At 34.6% G+C, this 18,971-nt stretch overlaps 1 protein-coding gene across 1 annotated transcript in view; it reads right to left on the bottom strand.

Annotated features, from left to right (window-relative positions):
* The window catches only part of MYO1D (myosin ID), a 188,037-nt gene that overhangs the window by 67,757 nt on the left and 101,309 nt on the right, over positions 1–18,971 (bottom strand). Inside the window, exons 17-21 of the mRNA XM_039331714.1 lie at positions 13,270–13,493; positions 12,859–13,003; positions 11,904–12,008; positions 6,277–6,390; positions 2,691–2,845 (exon numbers count right to left, since the gene is read on the bottom strand). Of these exons, the coding sequence (XP_039187648.1) occupies positions 2,691–2,845; positions 6,277–6,390; positions 11,904–12,008; positions 12,859–13,003; positions 13,270–13,493 (743 nt within the window). The remainder of the gene's footprint in view (positions 1–2,690; positions 2,846–6,276; positions 6,391–11,903; positions 12,009–12,858; positions 13,004–13,269; positions 13,494–18,971) is intronic.

Genomic DNA, 18,971 nt, shown 5'->3' with positions numbered 1-18,971 from the left:
TGTGTGTGTTTTCTTCTGTTAGATGGTGTGTCCTAGGGAGCCATTGGATTTCTTGTAGACTAAGACATCCAGGAAGGGAAGTTGGTTGTTAGTTTCTGTTTCCATGGTGAACTGTATTTTGGGGTGTAGGCTGTTGAGGTGTGTGAGGAAGTTGTCCAGTTTTTCTTTCCCATGTGGCCCGATTATGAAGGTGTCGTCTACGTATCTGAGCCAGAGTTTGGGTTTGTGATCAGATTTTTCTAGAGCTTGGGTTTCAAAGTGTTCCATGTAGAGGTTGGCAATGACAGGTGAGAGGGGTGATCCCATGGGTGCTCCTTCTGTTTGTTTGTATTTTATATATCTATATCTATATCTATATCTATTTACATTGCCCCCAACAATCTGGGTCCTCATTTTACCTACCTCGGAAGGATGGAAGGCTGAGTCAACCTTGAGCCGGTGAGATTTGAACCGCTGACCTGCTGAACACAGTCAGCTAAAGTGGCCTGCAGTACTGCACTCTAACTGCTGCGCCACCTCGGCTCTTTAATGAAGCCTGCCCATTATGGTTGCAAGTCATGATGGTCTTTAAGTAAGGCACCCACATGACCACCTCATTTTACAGCTGTCATCTCTGCTATCCCTAGTGTGGATGTTAAGTATTAATTAATTGCAGGTGCTCCGAAAATGGCACCCGCTTCCAAAACAAAGCCACAGAGTCTAGAGATTCTGAGAGGTAGAAAAGCCTGAACATCCACAGAAAGTAAGTGATTCAGGGTGGGGGGGGGATGTAGAGGAGTGTGGAATCTGGTGGGGCAGGATGGGGAGGAATTAGGCGGCGGGGCTGCTGCAGCATCCCTACGGTAGATTGAAAGAAGCAAATCTGCCTGGATTTTGTTCATGTAGCCACAGGAATGCTACAGCTGCTGTAACTTTGAAACTGAGTCATAAGCAGTTTTTCAGAGGTCCACTGTAACTTAGAATGGTCATTAAGTAACCTGTCATAAGTAAAGGACTACCTGTATATGTGTATGTGTGAGAATGAACAGTGGTGGTTAGAGTTAAGAAAAGAACTGGAGTATAAGATTCAGGAACGTAGCTTAATTTCCCCATTTATAATCTGCATTTTAGTAATCAATTCCTGTCTATTCACCCTAGGCTTTCCTTTCTTTCCTAGGTTCTAAATAACTACCATATAAAAAAAAATGAATGCATTAATTCTAGAAATAAAATTTATTTCCAATTATTAATTTTATTTAATTTAACAATTAAAATTTAACTCAGACAAGAAAAAAAATATCTAGTGTTTGATTCCATATTATCTTCCTTTTAGCAATCAGTCCCATTCTTTTGACCTTTACCATTACATCAAAGCGGCTATTCTAATGCAAGATTAGCAAAAAGTTATAGAAGCGAAGGGCAAATGCTTTCTATGAAGCTGATGATTTTTTTTTTTACACAATACTTAATATGGGTAAAAGACCTCAAAACCAAGCCCCCTATGTACGTGATGATTCTTTGCTGAAGTTGATTTAGATAATAATATTGATGAACCTTTGTTTCCATTTAGACCAGATTCTGTCAGGGCCAAGCAAATGGGTTGATAGTTCACAGCACTGTATATCCATGAGAATGCCAATCTTCCATAAGGAACTAAAATGTTTCATAGGATCAGGAAAATTAAAGTGCTCCAAAACAAGAAGAATTACAATCAAAATGCCAAAACTTGCTTTTTAAAAAAGATATGAAGAATATGGTAGCTATTAGTAACCTAAGGTATCATATTTTAAATCTGTACTTTAAACAGACATAAGTAAAAATCTAAAGTGCAAAAGAAATAGACAAATTACTGCTGCAATGTCAGTTTTTGTTAAGATGAGGAGGGGAAGGAACTGTGAAATAGAAGCTGAACACTTTTCAAATAATACACGTAACGGGTGGGTGTGAACAGGAAATGGAAGTTCTAATTAATAAAATCTATTGAGAATATAGTACAGCACAGCAGAACACATTGCTTCTTGCAAAAGAAATAGACTTGATGCAGGACAGTTATTAGCAGTCATGTTTATCGGTTCCTTTTGCATTGTTTTACAAAAATACATGCCACCTAGATCCGCTTTTTGTCAATGGTTGAAATGAAAAAAATAACAGTATATATAACAGTGCCAAAACAAACCAAATTAGCAGGATCAAAGTTGGAATTTTTTCAAATTAGGAAAAGAAAGAAGACAGGAAATTTCAACAATCGAATTATAGATAGAGGACGGAAAAAAGGCTATAGGAAATCCTCAACTTATGACAAGAATTAAGACCAGAATTTTCATTGTAAGTCATTGCAGTCATAAGTCAAAGACCAATTGTACAACCATTTCAACAATGATCATTAAGTGAACACTGAGATTGTAAGTACAAACCATTCTTCCAAATGGCTTTTTTTTTTTGGCAAAAAAAAATTGCAAATCCTGATCATGTGACTGCAGAACACTGCAACTGGTCGTAAATGTGAGCTGGTTGCTAAGTGCTTGAATTGCAATAATGTGACCATGGGGATGATGAGTCATTAATGCAAGGAATGGACTTTTTTCAGCACCATTGTAACTTTTCACAGTTGCTAAATGAATAGTTGTAAATCAAGGGCTACCTATATCATCAATTGGCTTAATTTTTACTTTCATATTTGTTTCAGATTCAGAGATGCATATTCGTCTTACCTTTTGAAGTGATTTGCCACGACTCCAACCAGCTCCCCAATTCTGTTCTCATTAAGTGAATGCATACTGACAAGGCAAACAATTAGATCTTTGTTGTCTTTTGTGTGGAAAACCACAAGCTGATCCTTTCCATTAGAGACACTCAGTCCTGTTAGCTGCATGAAATAAGAATGTTAAAGCTAGCAATGTTTTATGCTGTAGAATATACTTTATAGACTAAAGGCAAGAATTTTTAGAGTATTTGTTGCCTCTCAAGACAATCTATTATACAACGACTTTCTTAGATCAGATTCCCACTTATAATTAACCATGGAACAATCATGTCTCAACAATATCAATTTTCCCATGTCACTTTGTCATTGCCCTTACCGTCCCCAGTCCATGAATAAGTGGATGCTGAGTGACAATTATCTCTACTGCTATTCAACATTCTCCAACAGCTTCAATGTTAAAAAAATGACAAAAGTATACGTACATAGACTAGAATGTTCCACTATATTTACATTATCCAGGCCATTAATTTCTTAAAGTATGTAAAGAAATGTCAAATTTCATAATTAGCTTCTATTGAAGCACACAAAAAAAAGCCAGTTTAGTCTTTTAGAACTATCTGTCTCTGGATGGGAAAATTAAGACTGAGTCATGTTCTGTGGAATAGAAAGCTGGTGTTATAGCAGAACCTAAAATAGCAATACTTACAGGTAGAAATGATACTACATTAATCCAGTTTAAAGCCTACCTGTTCAAGCAGGTATACTGCATTATTAAGCATCTCATTTATAAGGTTCACCAATATTTCATATTCAGTTAAAGGAATTCTCAGTTCCAGACATGTCAAACTCGCAACATCACGTGACGTATTGGGACTGTTTTGCCATTGCTGGCAATGGGGTGGGCGTGGCTTCCGCGTGATGCATCCGACCCGCAGGCCGGCAGTTTGACACCCCTGATTTAGGCTATATCGTCTCACAATGAGATAAGATTATTGGAGAATTCTGGCTTAACATGACATGTAAATGCAGTCTCGGTCAGTAATTTTTAAAAAAGAAAGGTCATTTATGTAACACAAGCCTGGGAATTTTATAATCAATAACGTACATGTTGTTGGCATGAAATAAAGAATTGATTTAAATGTAATCTAATAGTTGGGGAATGACATGAATAATGGTGGTTTGTCCTAATAGGAGGACACACTGAAGCAACTGGACAATTGCTTTGTGATATACCTTACATTAATCCACATTCTTAATATAACAAGTTGACTGCAGTAATTGATCCTGGCTCATTTTAACAAAAATTGTCTGAAGCAATAGTAATACTATGTACAACTTTTCTTTTTAGTAAAATCAGTAAATTATAAATTAACAAATGAAATCCTTGAAATACAGCATAACCTTGCTAAATATAAAGTGAACATATTTCTTCCAAATTTCAAAAATTTCCTCCATTTTTGAATTTTTTTCCTGCAACAACATCATTGTTCTCATCCAAAAAATAATTATTTCTACTTCTAGATGGCAAAGATGCCAAGTAAATATTTCTACTTGGTGATATCCTTTTTTTTAAAAGGTTAGAAGTGATATGTATAGCTTCCTAAGCTAGAAAACAAGTTGCAGGAGAACCAGACATCAGCTGATGCCTGCTATGGCAACAGGTTCCATGGGGATATTGCGATGTTGACAAGCAAGCTTTAGAAACCACAATGGTGGACATGGGTTGATAGACAAATGAAGCTCAACAAGCCTGGTTTCAGTACAGACACTGTGTATTATATAAAATTAATAACGATACGTATAAGAGGAAGAAATTAACATCAATAATTGAATATTATTCTCTCCACAAAATTTCTAAGGAATCTAATTTCTAGGGCTTCTCCAGAAAAATAAAAACTATAAACAATATATTAACTACTTATATTATGAAATAGGATAAAAAAATAAACATAACTGGCTTGATGTTTTTTAACTGAATAGCAATTTAAAATCTTGAGGCTGGTGGTTTATTTTTTAAAAAAAGTATTTTAATATAATAAGAACAGAAAAAAACACTCCACTGGGCAAAATCACCCACTTAGGGCCAGCATGCTGATGGTGAGTGTCGCTGAATGTGTTGCTATATGTGCCCCATTGATGCCAAAGGACTAGACTAGCTATATCACTGAGCACATAGCAACCATTGTTGAAAACATTCCCATGACCAACTGAGGAAGAAAAAAAGGGATTCTATTTGAATATGTTAATCATTTCATTTCATTTGTTCCTCTCAGTTGCTTTTTATTCAAGTTATACCTGGATCTGTTATTATATGCATTCTTATACATTAGTAAAACTGATGCCAGCATTGGAGATTTTAAGCTTCAAGATGAAGCTTAAAAATGCAATTCTAAATATTTTAAATGCCTTCATTTCTTCCCTTAGAATTCAAAATTGTTCTCATTACATTTAAATTCCAGATTTCTTTGGGAGAAGTTAAGCTTATTGTTAGATAGGAAGGACAGTACATAAACTAAATTAATCATAAATTGGTTGGAAGTATGCTTGATGGACACAACATCTGCCTTAAAGGAATGAACATATGCTAAAGAAAAAAAAGTCTGTTTAATTTTGAAAAGTCACTATATAAGATGATTTTATTAAACTTTTCACTGTAAGAATGCTTGTTAATATAGTATATAGAAAACCACTTCCCTCTTGGTCCTCTCTAAGCCATAATTAAGTGGAAGATAAGTGCTTAGGAAGTTTCTCACAGCAACTGAAATAAGTTTTTCTATCTGCATCTTCAAGAGAAATCTTATACTCTCTCTTATACTCTTATAAATCTCTCTCTCTCCCCCTCCCTCCCTCCCTCCCTGCCTGCCTGCCTCCCTCCCTCCTTCCTTCTTTCCTTCCTTCTCTTACAGCTACCGGTACTTAGCACTTTTACTCTTAACAGTGTCAAAAGACCAAGCTATTTTAATATGATTTGGCATATTTTAATTGCTATTCAAGACAAGTCATTCCTAAAACAAACAAACTTCAACAATAAATTATAATAGGAGAAATGTATTTCCCAGCCTAGGGCATCCAATCAGCTCCTGAGAGGATTATTAGTGAGACGAAGGAGAAGGGCTTACAAATGTTCTGTTCTTGCTTTAAAAAAAAATTCTGACCTTTTAACTTGGGATAACCCATTTTGCACTAAGCAATTGTGTGGACATACAGCAGGAAAGCTAAGTAATATAGCAATACAGAATAAAGGATTGCAATGATAACGGGAAATGGGAGGGGAAGGTCAGCAGATACTATATGATTACACTGAGAAGTATGGAGTTCATAAAGCATGAATAGGTACAATAGCTAAAAGCAAAATTTGGATAAGGGTTTCAAGATTTATATCTCTGGTTGGGATTGCCACTGTTATTTTAAAATGATCATATTCTATTAAACCATGCTGAAATTTTCAACCATTGGAAATTATAGCAAGTAAACAGTACAACAAATAGAAACTTTCTTATTATATAACCACAATATATTTTTTTAGCAAGTAACAATGCATAAAAAATAAATCCCAAAGAAAATATTCCGGAAGTTAACAGAGTAATACTTACATTATACAATGGGATAGTTTTCATCACTTTGTAGTGCTTTACAGGGTCCATCTTATAAAGATGCCTGTCAGTTATAAAAATTGCTCGATTTTCTACCTTATTGAAGCGGTTTATCTGCAAATAATTAAAACACACACTAGTGTTATAATTATTATCTTAAAAACAGTACAATATATTACACACACACTGAAAGAATTATTATTGTGAAAACCAGAATCTTGGTCTACATTATATAAATATTGCATTTGCAAATAAGAGCGCTCATTAGAATTGTTGAAGTTGAAATTTTAATATTTCTAACAAAATGCATTAATTAGAGTTCTGAGAACTTTTTTTTTTTTTTGGACTAACTGTTTGAAGTCCAGGTCACTACAGAGGAAATCTGATAAACGCTTCCTTAAAATATTTAAATTTTGTTTTAAATAATTGAATTTTATTTTAACAATATATACAGAAAATAATATTCTAAAAATTAGTACACATTTGTATGTATTTATATAAACCTTTTGCAATGATATCAGTTTAAAGTATTATTTTGACATAAAGAACACTAAACTACCCCTAACTTCAGATCTGCTTCAGATTTATATCATCATTCACCAAACAATTTGACTTTTTTGGATCTGACAAATTTTCTTTATTTTGGCCACGCAGTTGGGGAATACTCTCCTTCTAGAACTCAGCTAGGGAACACTAAAAGACTAACCCAAAACAATTATTTTTGATAATCTGGCCATCAATTAGCTGAGTAAAGGAAATATTTTTGTCACTGATTAATCACTGTGTGCTGCTATCATGATGGTTGTTTAGCAGAGAGAGTGCCAAATATGAAGAGAAAGAACAGAAAAATTCAGTCTTTTTTCCTGAAACTTTCTCTAATCTCAATAAACTGACCTGCCTTATTAGCAAAGCATCATATTTAAATCATAGTCCATTTCAGTATTTGAAATCTCCATGAGTTAATCCTAGACAAAGGTGCTAACTCTACATATTATTTGGACTTAATAAGTTAGAAAATGAAACCTACATTATGTCCCTTACACAGAGTTCATGTTCAGGAAATAATTCCAACCGTTTTATTTTAGAAACAGGATATAATGAGGACTCTTATGTTGAGAATTGTAATTAGTGGAAAATAGAGCAGCCAGATTGCTTTCTAGCACCCGGGTCTATTGATATACACCAGTTTTTCACGAACTGCTTTAACTGCTAATTATTTTTGTGACACATTTCAAGATGTTCAGATCCTATTTATAAAGTCTCAAGTAAATTGGAAGCAGGATACCTGAAACACTGCCCACAGTCTGATTTGCAGCAAAGAGCCTTCTATATGCTCTACAATCAAGGCAGACTAATTTGGCAAAGAGGCACAACAAAACCTTCTTAGGGATAGGAACCTGTCACGCTTTGCTCCATATAGGGCTCTTGCCAGAAAGCCTCTATCCATTAAATTAAATTTCAAAAACACCAGAAGTATTTTTAACCAGTGTATCTGAGACAAACAACCTTCATATCAAACAAGATTGGTTCCCAGCCACACAGCTTGTGAGATCTTTTGAAATGGGTCATGCCATTTTCTATCTCTCCTCCATCACAATTTTGAAATTAAATTTGACCAGGCTGCATATACTATCTCTGCTGGACATCACAAGAATAATTCCTCATAGGTAGTTCTCAACTTATGACCATTCATTTAATGACTGAAGTTATGATGATGTGAAAATAAGTCCTCAACTTAAAACTGCTGCAGCATCCCCAAGGCTATATGGACAAAATTGAAATGCTTAGCAACCATCATGTATTTACAATAGTCGCAATTCCCCAGGATCATGTGATCACCATTTGCGACCTTCCCAGAGGGCTTTGGACAAAGTAAAAGAGGAAAGCAAGTTCACTTAATGACCCCATGGTTTGCTTAAATATTGCAATGATTTGCTTAATAATTGCAGCAAAAAACTGGATAGTTATGATGTCTGATAGGATTTTCCATGTTGTGGGGAAGCAGGTTATTGTCAAGTTGGATAGTGCTCTTCCCCTATGGGGGGTCTTTCATGATGAGCACTATCTTTCTTTGTGTTGGCCGGTTTGGCTGAAATCCTGCTGCTAGCATCTGGTTTGTCTATGCTGCTAAGGGTCAGTTTCTTTAGCCAGCAGGCATGGATCATGTTCAGGTCAGGTGCTGTCTAGCTCTTCATGTTCTTGATCCACTATTGGATGTCTGATATTGGTAACTAATTATGGTAACTAGTTCCTGTTCTGGAAAATTGCTGTGGTCTGCAGCTACTTTGTACTTGAAGCTAAGGAAGATATTTTCTTTTCCCATTACAATTTCCAAGAGTTATCCTCAGCTAACATTAAAGATAACTTACTCAAATCTCTGTGGTTTTGTTTTATCTTGCTTTTGCCCACTCCTCTTCCACTTCTACCTTTCATTCACATTACTGTTACATGCTACTCATTTCCTGAAAATTACTGTTGCTTTAGTCATTTAGTCACTTCCAATTTTTTGTGGCACAAAGGACACAAATTTGCCAGAATTGTCTTAGTAATTGTTTCTTTGAGCTCTTGTAAGTCAATGCTTATGTAAACAATTAGGATATCTGGCTACTTTATTTTTTATCAGAGTCTTTTTTTTCTGTTAGACTCTTTTTCACTTGGCTCCCAAAGTTTTTGGAAAAACTTTGGGAGCCAAGTCTTTTTCAATGACTGCTGCCTGTGCACTGCTTGTCCAAAACATCCAACCTTAACTGCTCCTGTAAGTGCTCCTAGTGAACAGTTTATTTTTATTTTATAAATATATTTTATTAATAAAGAACAAATATGCCTATTAAAAAGATCTAAAAAAGTCAAGATTACAATAGCGACTATCATATGTACTGTGGTAAACAAAAAAAGGCTGTTGACCTATTATATATTTATAATGGACCGATATAGAGTTGAAGGAATTAAGGGAAATAGGTGATCTTATAGAAACATATTGGTTCAAAAAGGATGTTAAAAAATTGTTAAGAGGATTCAAAATCCCTTTTTAAAAAAATTGATAGAATTATGGAATAAATGGAGATATTGGTTAATGCCAGGAATTTCTCCTTTAACACCAGTGGTGGAAATGGAGAAATTCCCTAAGATTGAATTGAAAGAATGGATTAGTATTTTTTTTTTAAAAAATCAGATATATAAATGGGAAGACTGTCCTATGTCTCTTCTGAATATAGTTTGTTTTTCCATGTGCTACTGAAGTACAAATAGCAAAATCTTAACAATTATCCTAATTCAAGTGGAAAATAAGTTGAACTATAAGGTCTGAGCATTCTTTAGCACCGCCCCATTTTGTGACTGGAATATAAATTTCTATTTTTCCAGTCTTGTCCATGCCTATATGATGCATTTAACTGAATCATCTTTGATTTTTGGTCCCTGATCAAATTTTGTAGCATTGATGTTAGCAATATTGTCAAGGATCCATTTAATCTAACCTTCAAGAATTTACCTCTAATTCAATGAGCAAATATTTACACAGAGAGACACAGACACTAGGTTACTAGGATGTAACTTTTGCATATTACATTAATTAAGTGAACATGATGGGGCAGTCCCTGATTTCCTTTTTCAAACAACTCATTATGTTCATATCAAGAACTTCAGAATTTAATATGTTAGAGGTAACATGAAAAGCATCTATTAATTAGTTGGACTAAGGAATTCTTACTTTGTGCAGAGTCATGCAAGTAATTATTGGTATTGTTTTTATTTTGCTCTGGATTGTTATCACTTGAATCATATCAAGTTATTGATCATATTTAATGACCAATGATCACACAGGCCTCCAAGAAAACAAGGACTTCACAATTTCTTGTAATACCAGCATCCCACCTTGTATACAAGGAGCTGTCCTTTGTACTGAAGAAGAAAGTTTATGTTCAAATGATCTATTCTATTACATCTTTATTGGAGATTTTGAATACAGCAGCAGTTCTTTCCCAAAATATTGGACAAAAGGGGGACATGAAGAATCCAAGACTATTAAATGCTATGTTTTCGTTTCAGTGCAAAATTTTGCCTGATTTTGCACAGACGCACAAACTTAGCAAGGAAATTCTTCAAGATACAACCAACTATCCTGGAACAAAGCTGAGAAAAATATACATACAGTAATAAGGCTAGGTACAGATATTAATTTTAGAATGCCTGATTTATTGTTATTACCATTACGTGAATTACAACATGCTGGGTAATATAATATGCTTGTGCAGAGGGAGCATACTGAATATGACTTCAAAAAATAAAGATTATTAATACTGATCATTGTTTTGCAGGGCCTTGTGGAAAAGTTCAGTAGTAGCAAGGGGAGAACAGAAAAAGATTCCAAATATTATTTGAGAAATTATCAAATGTTATAGGACAAATGAAGCTACACAAGTAGATTACTGATGAAATTACTTCAAAATGATCTCAGGACATTAATGGGCCAATGTTTTAATAAAATAAAGAATCCTACAGCTATCTTATTCAAAGAATCTTTTTATCTTAGTACTCTACACTCTTATTTAAAAGTTTTTCTGAAGGTTTTTAGTAAAAGGCTATACAAATTATATTATCTGAGAGCTTTTAAATTGAGATATTGTTTAAGCTTGCCAAAAATCATGATATACTAGTGCTAGAGCACTCAGTACATCAACAGACTGCACAGATTCCTGCCAACCCTGCCCCAGAGCCATAATTTCTCCTTATTGCTTCACCACCCAGGTGCACCAAAATAGCTAGACTTCCATATTAGGCTTTTCATTTCACCATTCCACTCCCTTGGCAACTAATCCTTTTCTAGTCTTCTGATAATTGCTGTTAGCATAGTCTATGTTCAGAACAAACTAGCTGCAAATATCACTGTTGTTATACAAGTGGTTTGTACTATCAACATGTTCCAAATGATACACCCGCAATTTATCCAAAACAAATACATAAGGCACAGAAAAGCTTGTGACAAATACACAAGGATACACACCAGAAACAGCTGACTAGCAGTAACACAATGTGTATCTATAATGAATTTAGAGAATCTGCACCTATGTTTTGCATGTTACATTACAACAAACATGAGCTTGTTTTTCATACAGACAGTGAGCAAAAATATAGGGGAAAGATAAATTCCTGAAAAAACTAAAGTCATAGAAAGAACTTTATGATAAGAAAAATAATAGAGACTGGCTTTAGAATTCATGAAAAGAACAAAAGGAGGCTATTTTCATCAAACAATTTATATGGCAGAATACATTCTGAAACCGAGCGCTCTAGAAGACACGAATGAGCAAAGCAAACAATAGGGCTGATGGAAATCATGGTTGTGCAGAGAATAAAGAGAACTCGGAGAGAGTTAAATGCACTACAGAGCACTTTCAACTCTGAAGGTACCAGCCACATTGGCTGGTGAAATGTCAGGACACCAAATAATTAAACTATGGCCTAATTACCCAGAAGGCCATCACCATTGAACTAACTTACTATTGGGCTAACAAATACTTCCTATATTATTTCTGCCAACCATAAAAAAATTATTTTCCCCTGAAGCCTACTTTTGATCCAAAACACTCAGTGTTTCGGAGGATTTTTTCCAATTTTCTCCAGCTTACCTTACGAACTTGAGATGAAAAAAGAATCTTCATGAACTTATCCTTGCGTTGCAACTCAGAAATAACAGAGGTGAATGAACCTGTAGCCTGAGAATTACCAGGATTCTTAAAGAAACAATAAATTTATCTATTATTAAAACAAGTCCAGAGCACCTTTAGTATTCCAAATCAAATATACATTACTAATAAATGTAGCTATTGTTCTCCGTTTGCTTAAGTTTAAAAAGTCAAGAAATAAAATTGAGATGGACATAGGTGTCCAAAAGGCAAACTCTCTACAATAAGCACAGCATCCTATAATTTTCAGGAGTTCAGTTTAGAATAGAATACACCTAGATTAGCTTTCCTACTCCCATGCCCCAAAGCCAGGAAAATAGTCAAAATTTTCAGTGACTTTCTGAACATTATCGGGGGATAATCATATGGGGGACTGCTGTTGTAGACAGTAGGCACCACAATTTGTTGTTGTTGTTGCTATTTCAATTATTCTTATTTCTCCCATAACTGTCTGATTAAAAAAATTAAAGAGACATAGGGGCATACAGAAAAATTCCAACACAGGCTTTTATCTTGGTATATAGATTTTTTTAATTGGCTAAACCTACTGCTGACATTAATATTGCAAGAGTGTCTGTAATATGATTTTAAATTTCCAAACATATCCACTGGCTCAAAACTTTTGGAGAAGATTCCACAAATTTTCAAGTACAGTTGGAATATGGAGGCCAAACTTGAATTTTCAGGAGTTCAGTTTAGACTAGAAGACCAGATTAGCTTACCTACTGAACAATATTACCACTATTTTGTCTGGCAGGAATTTCACATGTTAATTAATTTAATAAATTATTAATTTATCTAGCAAGAACTGCAAATAGTTCACTATTTATCTATGTTTTCATTTTTGTAGTATTGCAAGAAATAATGACTGAATTTTGACAGGTTCTATTATATTTACCAATGCAAGGTAGTTGCCCTGCCAGACCCTTTGCAATCCAATATCCCCTCGATGGCCCTTAAGCAACTCCAATGCTGCCACTTTTGCCTTGATTTGTGGCAAATCTTTGGGTGGGATACTTTTAATTAGTTCATGTGCTCTCCATCTGAGAAAAAAATTAAGAAGTCATACAGGACTTTGACATAAGGCAAGGATTGTGAAACAAAAATTCAAAATTATCCATCAATATGAGTATTTTCATTCAGAAAAGATGTTCAGTTGACTCATGTCATTAGAAATGTACAATGGTATTCTTTCTGTGGTTGATGCTTCCTGAAGTAGCATCTCTACTATTCAATCTACAAAGATAACTCCACAGAGAGATGCTGAAGATGCTGGATGGCATCTTGTTGGATTGTTTCCATTTCTTACCTGTAATAGATTGCATGTAGAGCTTCTTCAAACCGTCGCAAAACCTTTGGAGGATTAGGCCATTTCACATGCTTCCCATAATCTTTCATAGACTTCACATTTTGAAATCGTCGGGCAACCTCACAGATATAAGACTTCACTTTGTATCGACGGTAACATTTTAAAATCTTGAGGGCAGCTCGGGTCCTCTTGTATTGGAGTCGAGCTAATGTACCTCTCCAAACCTACAGAAGTAGCCATTCAGAAAACATTAGGCTGTGGCATAATTTATTCTGCTTCTATTAATCAAGGGTATGTGTGTAGTCTAACCTACTGAGATTCCTGGTTTGTTTGCACCCAGCACTAATAAAGTTTGATCCTTCTGAGATTTTTTTAAAATCAGCCATAGTTAGCTAATATTGCCACATAACTGGGAACACCATCTAGATATAAATGAATAAATACGATTAAATGTAGTCAACCTTTTTGAAATCGTTCTTCCCCACTAATTTCTAGGAAGATAGCTCACTCTAATTTGACATCATGCTAAAACATAATGTGTTTTGCTTGTTTTTAGTTTGCAATGTTTGTATGAACCCAGGAATGTATGGTTTATTCCATAGTCATAGTTAAATAAACCATAACTTATCTTTATAAGCAACTCCCATAAAAATTATACATTTGTCAATTGGAGTATCAGTTAAAAGTACCATAAAACACTTTTATGTAGTGAGTTTAATGGGGTCTAACTTCCCTAAACTAGAAATAGGATTGACTTCCTATTTCAAGAATAATAAATTACTATATAAAAAATAATTTAATTTTTTTTGTTGCGCTGTAAAAAAGGTAGCAGTCTTAAATAAGGAAAAAAATCACTTCAGTTAAATATTTTAATAGCAAATCAGGAGAAGAAACTTGCAAATTGTCTGAGAAACTGTATGTCTAATGCAGTTAAAGCCAAGTAGTAGATATATATTGATTTGCTGTATTTCATGAAAATATGGATAGAAGTCCATTTGATCCTTTTACAACTTTTCCTCAACAGACATTTTCTCAGAAAACAGCTTATGTGATAGCCCCTCTGAATAAATTGTATGTCAGAATGCTGTATAGCATCTTTATTCTGACTTAAATTTTATAGTTTGACTTCACAGCATGAATTTTTGCACCCAAGATTAAGAATGCCAAATTGTTATATTTTCAGCAATTATTGTTAAGCAAATTAAATTAGAACTTGTCATGATTTGTTATTTAAATGATCACCTTCTCTAACCTAAAGGATGACATCAACACATCAAGGTAGATCAGACTTATGATATGAATGCTAATATTACTTTATTGTGAGGTTACATCAACAGAATCTTGTGCATCTGAATTTGCTTCCTCCCTCCCTCTCTTTAGTTTCATGATAACTAGGGGGACATATCTGAAATACAGAAATGCATTCAGATGCCTTTTATCTGATCATTGCCTTGGTTGGGATAGTTCCTCCTGTTCAGGTTATTCCTTACTGCCCATTACAGATGATGAAATCCAGGGTTTTTTTTAATTGTTACATCTTATTGTTATGATTTATTGAAAAAGCATTTTTATACCATCATTAGTGTGCACTGAAATTTAATGGGCTCTCTTTTAGCTGACCTCTGATACAATGAGTCACATTGCCATCTAGATATCTCTCAAAATAATGGACATATTTATTGCATCCAATATAATCCATTTACAATGGTCGCAATATCCTGCATTTCATTTCAGCTTCTTTTTTATTCTTAACAACTCCTCTATCCAAGCTGCATCCTTGTTGTATTGTTCTTGTGCTCAGAACAATACTGTTTCTTCTTTGTCAGATGCCGGCTGGTTCACTCTAGTCTCTCCATTGATGGATTAGCAGAAATGTTTCTGATTTAACTGAAATTGGAGATTCTGCCTGTAATGTGCAAATTCAAGCTTTGTATCCATTGATCTTCTTGTCTATATTATGCTGCTTTGTTATTTCCAGTGCTCCTTAATCTTCCTTGTTTCTAAGTTATATTTCTTGACCAGATATTTTTTGGTCTTGTTCTTCAGTTTCTCTTCTTTCTTCATTTTCTAGCTTGCTTGAGTAGGGTGGTTTTGTGCAAAGTCAGGATATTCAGGTCTAATAATTTCAAAATTTCCATGTATCTAGGCAGCCTTTTGGGTATTGTTCCAATGGCTCCTATTACTATTGGTACAACCATTGATTTCTTCCTCCACAATCGTTCAGGTTCAGTTTACAAATCACAATATTTTTTTATTTTTTCTAGCTGTTTCTCTTCAATTCATGCATCACTTGGCATTGTAATATGAATGAAACAGACATTTTTCTTTTCTACAATAGTGATGTCAGGCATGTTGTGGGCCAGATGTCTCTGTTTGGATCAGAAAGTCCCACAGGATCTTGTCTTGCTCATTTTCAAGAACTTTTGTAAGGTAATTTTTGCTGCATTCAAACCCAAACTTCTGACAAAGCTTCCATTGTATAATTTTGGCAGCTTGATCATGACATTGTAGATATCAGTCTGTGAGATTTTGCTGCAGCCACTGATAAGGTGATCCACTCTTTCATCTTTCTTGTTGCATAAGTGATATTTGCTGTTGTTGCTGCCATGTTGAATTTTTGCTTTCATGGAATTGGTCAGCAAGGCTTGTTCTTGACCAGCCAAGATGAAGCCCTCAGCTTCTTTCTTCAGCACTCCTGATCTCAACCAGTTCCATGTTAGCTCTGTATCTACCTTTCCTTCAATGTCCTTCAGATATTGACTGTTAGAAACTTGATACTCAATTGGTTTTCTTTCAATATTCTGCTTTCAGTCTTGTTGTTTTCAAGAGGTTTCCCTTGTTCACCTCCTTCAGCAGAGACTCTTTTACTTTTTATGTAGTCATTTAAGCTGTTTTTCCTCTTCCACAGTTTGTTTCACCTATAAGAGGCCTCTGCCATTATTATTATTATTATTATTATTATTATTATTGTTGTTGTTGTCATCGTCATCATCATCATCCCTTCTCACATTTTAGAAATATTAGTCTGAAAAGGCTAAATAAATGTCTTACGAAGATAGTCATAAACTATAACTACATTTTAAAAACTGGGATAATGCAAGCTCTTTGTTTTTGCAAAGTTTTTACAGGCTGAAAAACAGGATCTAACATAATTAAACATATTCTCTTGTTCAAAAAAGGAGAAAGATCTGAGAAATACATCCACACAAGAGCAGTGGTAGAAGAATACTCATGTTTGGAAGAAATTGTAGATTAGAGAGAACATCTGGGAAATGGATGAAGTTTTTAAAATATAAGTAAAGTCTCTAGTGATACGCTGGATACAGACCTGTTAGTTCAGAAAGGCATTTTTATTTTATGGCTGAAAAATACTTATTTTATAAGAGAAAAACTTATCAGTAGGATTTCTGCAAATACTGTTCCTTTCACTTTCCACAAATATGAATTCCAAACTCCCATGAGGCTCATACTGAATTTTAGATAGAAAGTAATGTTCTCTAAGAAGCAATCACAATGGCTACATTCTATTCAAAATGCCTATTGCTTTCCTTGGGATAATATTTGTTTCTTCTTCAGCTCAACTTAAAAGAAGCCTTTGTTCCTCCTACTGGTATGCAAATAACTCCTATTTCCTTCACAAATGTTGAAGAACTTTGATTCTGTTTCTGAGCTGGCATTTTACAGATCCCTAGAGATGCATAAATTTTCTACTTAATTAATTACCCAGTGCAATTAGAAACATAATTATCAATATTTTATATAGATGATGTAAAAAAACACACCACAGTCTTTCTTGTATATACCTCTATAAATGTGGGTTACATCAATTTAGGAGAAGGTGTAAAATATAGTCTAGGAAGCAATGAGAAACAATATTTGTAGCAACTGAAACCCAAATAAACAACCTTCCTCAAGAGAAATAAAGAAGGAAAGAAAAAGGAAAGAGAACGGCTTTTTGTAATATATACCAATACAATATACCCCTATCATAAGGTTCAACACTATCTGTTCTATCCAACTTGGATGGGACATATGTAGGAATTGTTGGAATAAATAAAATGAGAATTGTGTATATGAAAAATAGAAAAGTTTTAATGAAGAGGGAAACTGCACCAAAATAAATGAATTGATGAGACATGCAATTAGGGATATTTAGGAAAAGAGGGTTCTGTAAACAAAAAGAACTCAATTTTATACAGTGTGGTAAGGCATATGCAAAGAGTAACACACTAAAGTGTACAAGGATAGGACCCATCTCTCTTTGTTTAATCTAATGAATGCTTTAATTCTTATAAGCTCTACTTTTCTCTCCAGATGTCTTTTTTTTCCTTAGCTGTTCTGTTATCACTTCGTATTGTTTCATTTTCATTCAATTTGCTCTTTCTTTTTTCTTTCTGTCCTTTACTAGTATGAACATCACTTCCCTTCCAGCCTGTTTTTCTCCTTTTTTAGCTGATTCCTTTTTTTGGGAGGCGGGGGGGCGGGGAAAGGACTATATGTTTGTATAGTGTGTCTGTGTGTGAGAATGTGTGCATAAGACAGGATAATTGATGGGGATCAATCAGTATTATAAACAGTGTACCTTAGTTTACAAATAATTAATTTTAATCAGTAATTTTTAATTCAATTATTTTTATATACTTTGGCTAATACACATACATACACATGCGCACACAAACACAGATACACAAGAACAAAGCTAAGTTTGAATTATAAATTATATTATTCATGTAATATAATTATACATCAAGTTTAATTTGTCCTGCTACCTTCAATTTTTTTGGTATATAGTTCCCACCCACTATACTATTCAAAGGATGGGTGGGCACCTATACAGTCATTATGATAATGGAGAGAGCAAATAATTCACTATACTATCATACTCTCTCTCTTATAGAAATCTAACTACTGCTAAAACTTCACCCTTTCAAAACTTCACTTCACCGACATATGCATATAATAAGTTTATCACACAAATACCCTGGTTAGTGCCAGTACTATTACTGTAGGGTGCTAATATACTTTCCCCATTTTTCAGAAGACTGATTTCCTTCTTTTTTGTAATTCATCCATTCACTGGTATATCATGATGTTCTCTCTCTCTCTCTCTCTCTCTCTCTGTGCGTGCGTGTGTGTGTGTGTGTGTGTGTGTGTGTGTGTGACAGAGGCAGAGAGAGTAAACAATGTACAACTGCAGTATAGAGAACAATTGCCTTTGGCTCCTGTTTCCTTACCCTGTCCCTGGGCTCTAACCATTTCATCAACTGTTTTCATCCTCCTCCCCCTCCTCCTCCTCCTCCTCCTCCTCCTCCTCCTCCTTCTTTTCCATATTTTATTCTGGAATTACCTAGGCTTTTTTCAATAAGCAGTTAATCATCCTGGGATGATCTTTTCAGCGGAAGATTAGCGCAAAAATGTTATCCTAAAAAATATATCTCATTTTGTCAGAGAGCTGCAGCAGGCTCATTTCTGCTCGGGTCTGGGGAGATATATGAGCAGAATGTATCTTCATAAAGTCTCTGTCCCCATTAAAAAAAATTCCTGGCAAAATAGCTGAATCTGGGTGGCATGATCTCAGGACGCTGCAGGATGGCAAATAAAGAAGCTATACGTGCATTTGCCTGCCCAATATAGTCTTTATTGAAGAATGCTGAAGAACTTTTTTAGATTGGCCTAATCACTATTTTGCATAGGTACTTATG

The sequence above is a fragment of the Crotalus tigris genome, unplaced genomic scaffold (genome assembly GCF_016545835.1).
Source record: "Crotalus tigris isolate CLP2741 ecotype Arizona unplaced genomic scaffold, ASM1654583v1 scf7180000024437.13266115, whole genome shotgun sequence".
NCBI lineage: Eukaryota > Metazoa > Chordata > Lepidosauria > Squamata > Viperidae > Crotalus > Crotalus tigris.
Note: the sequence above shows the minus strand (reverse complement) of the source record. Positions and strands in the feature narration are given on the sequence as shown.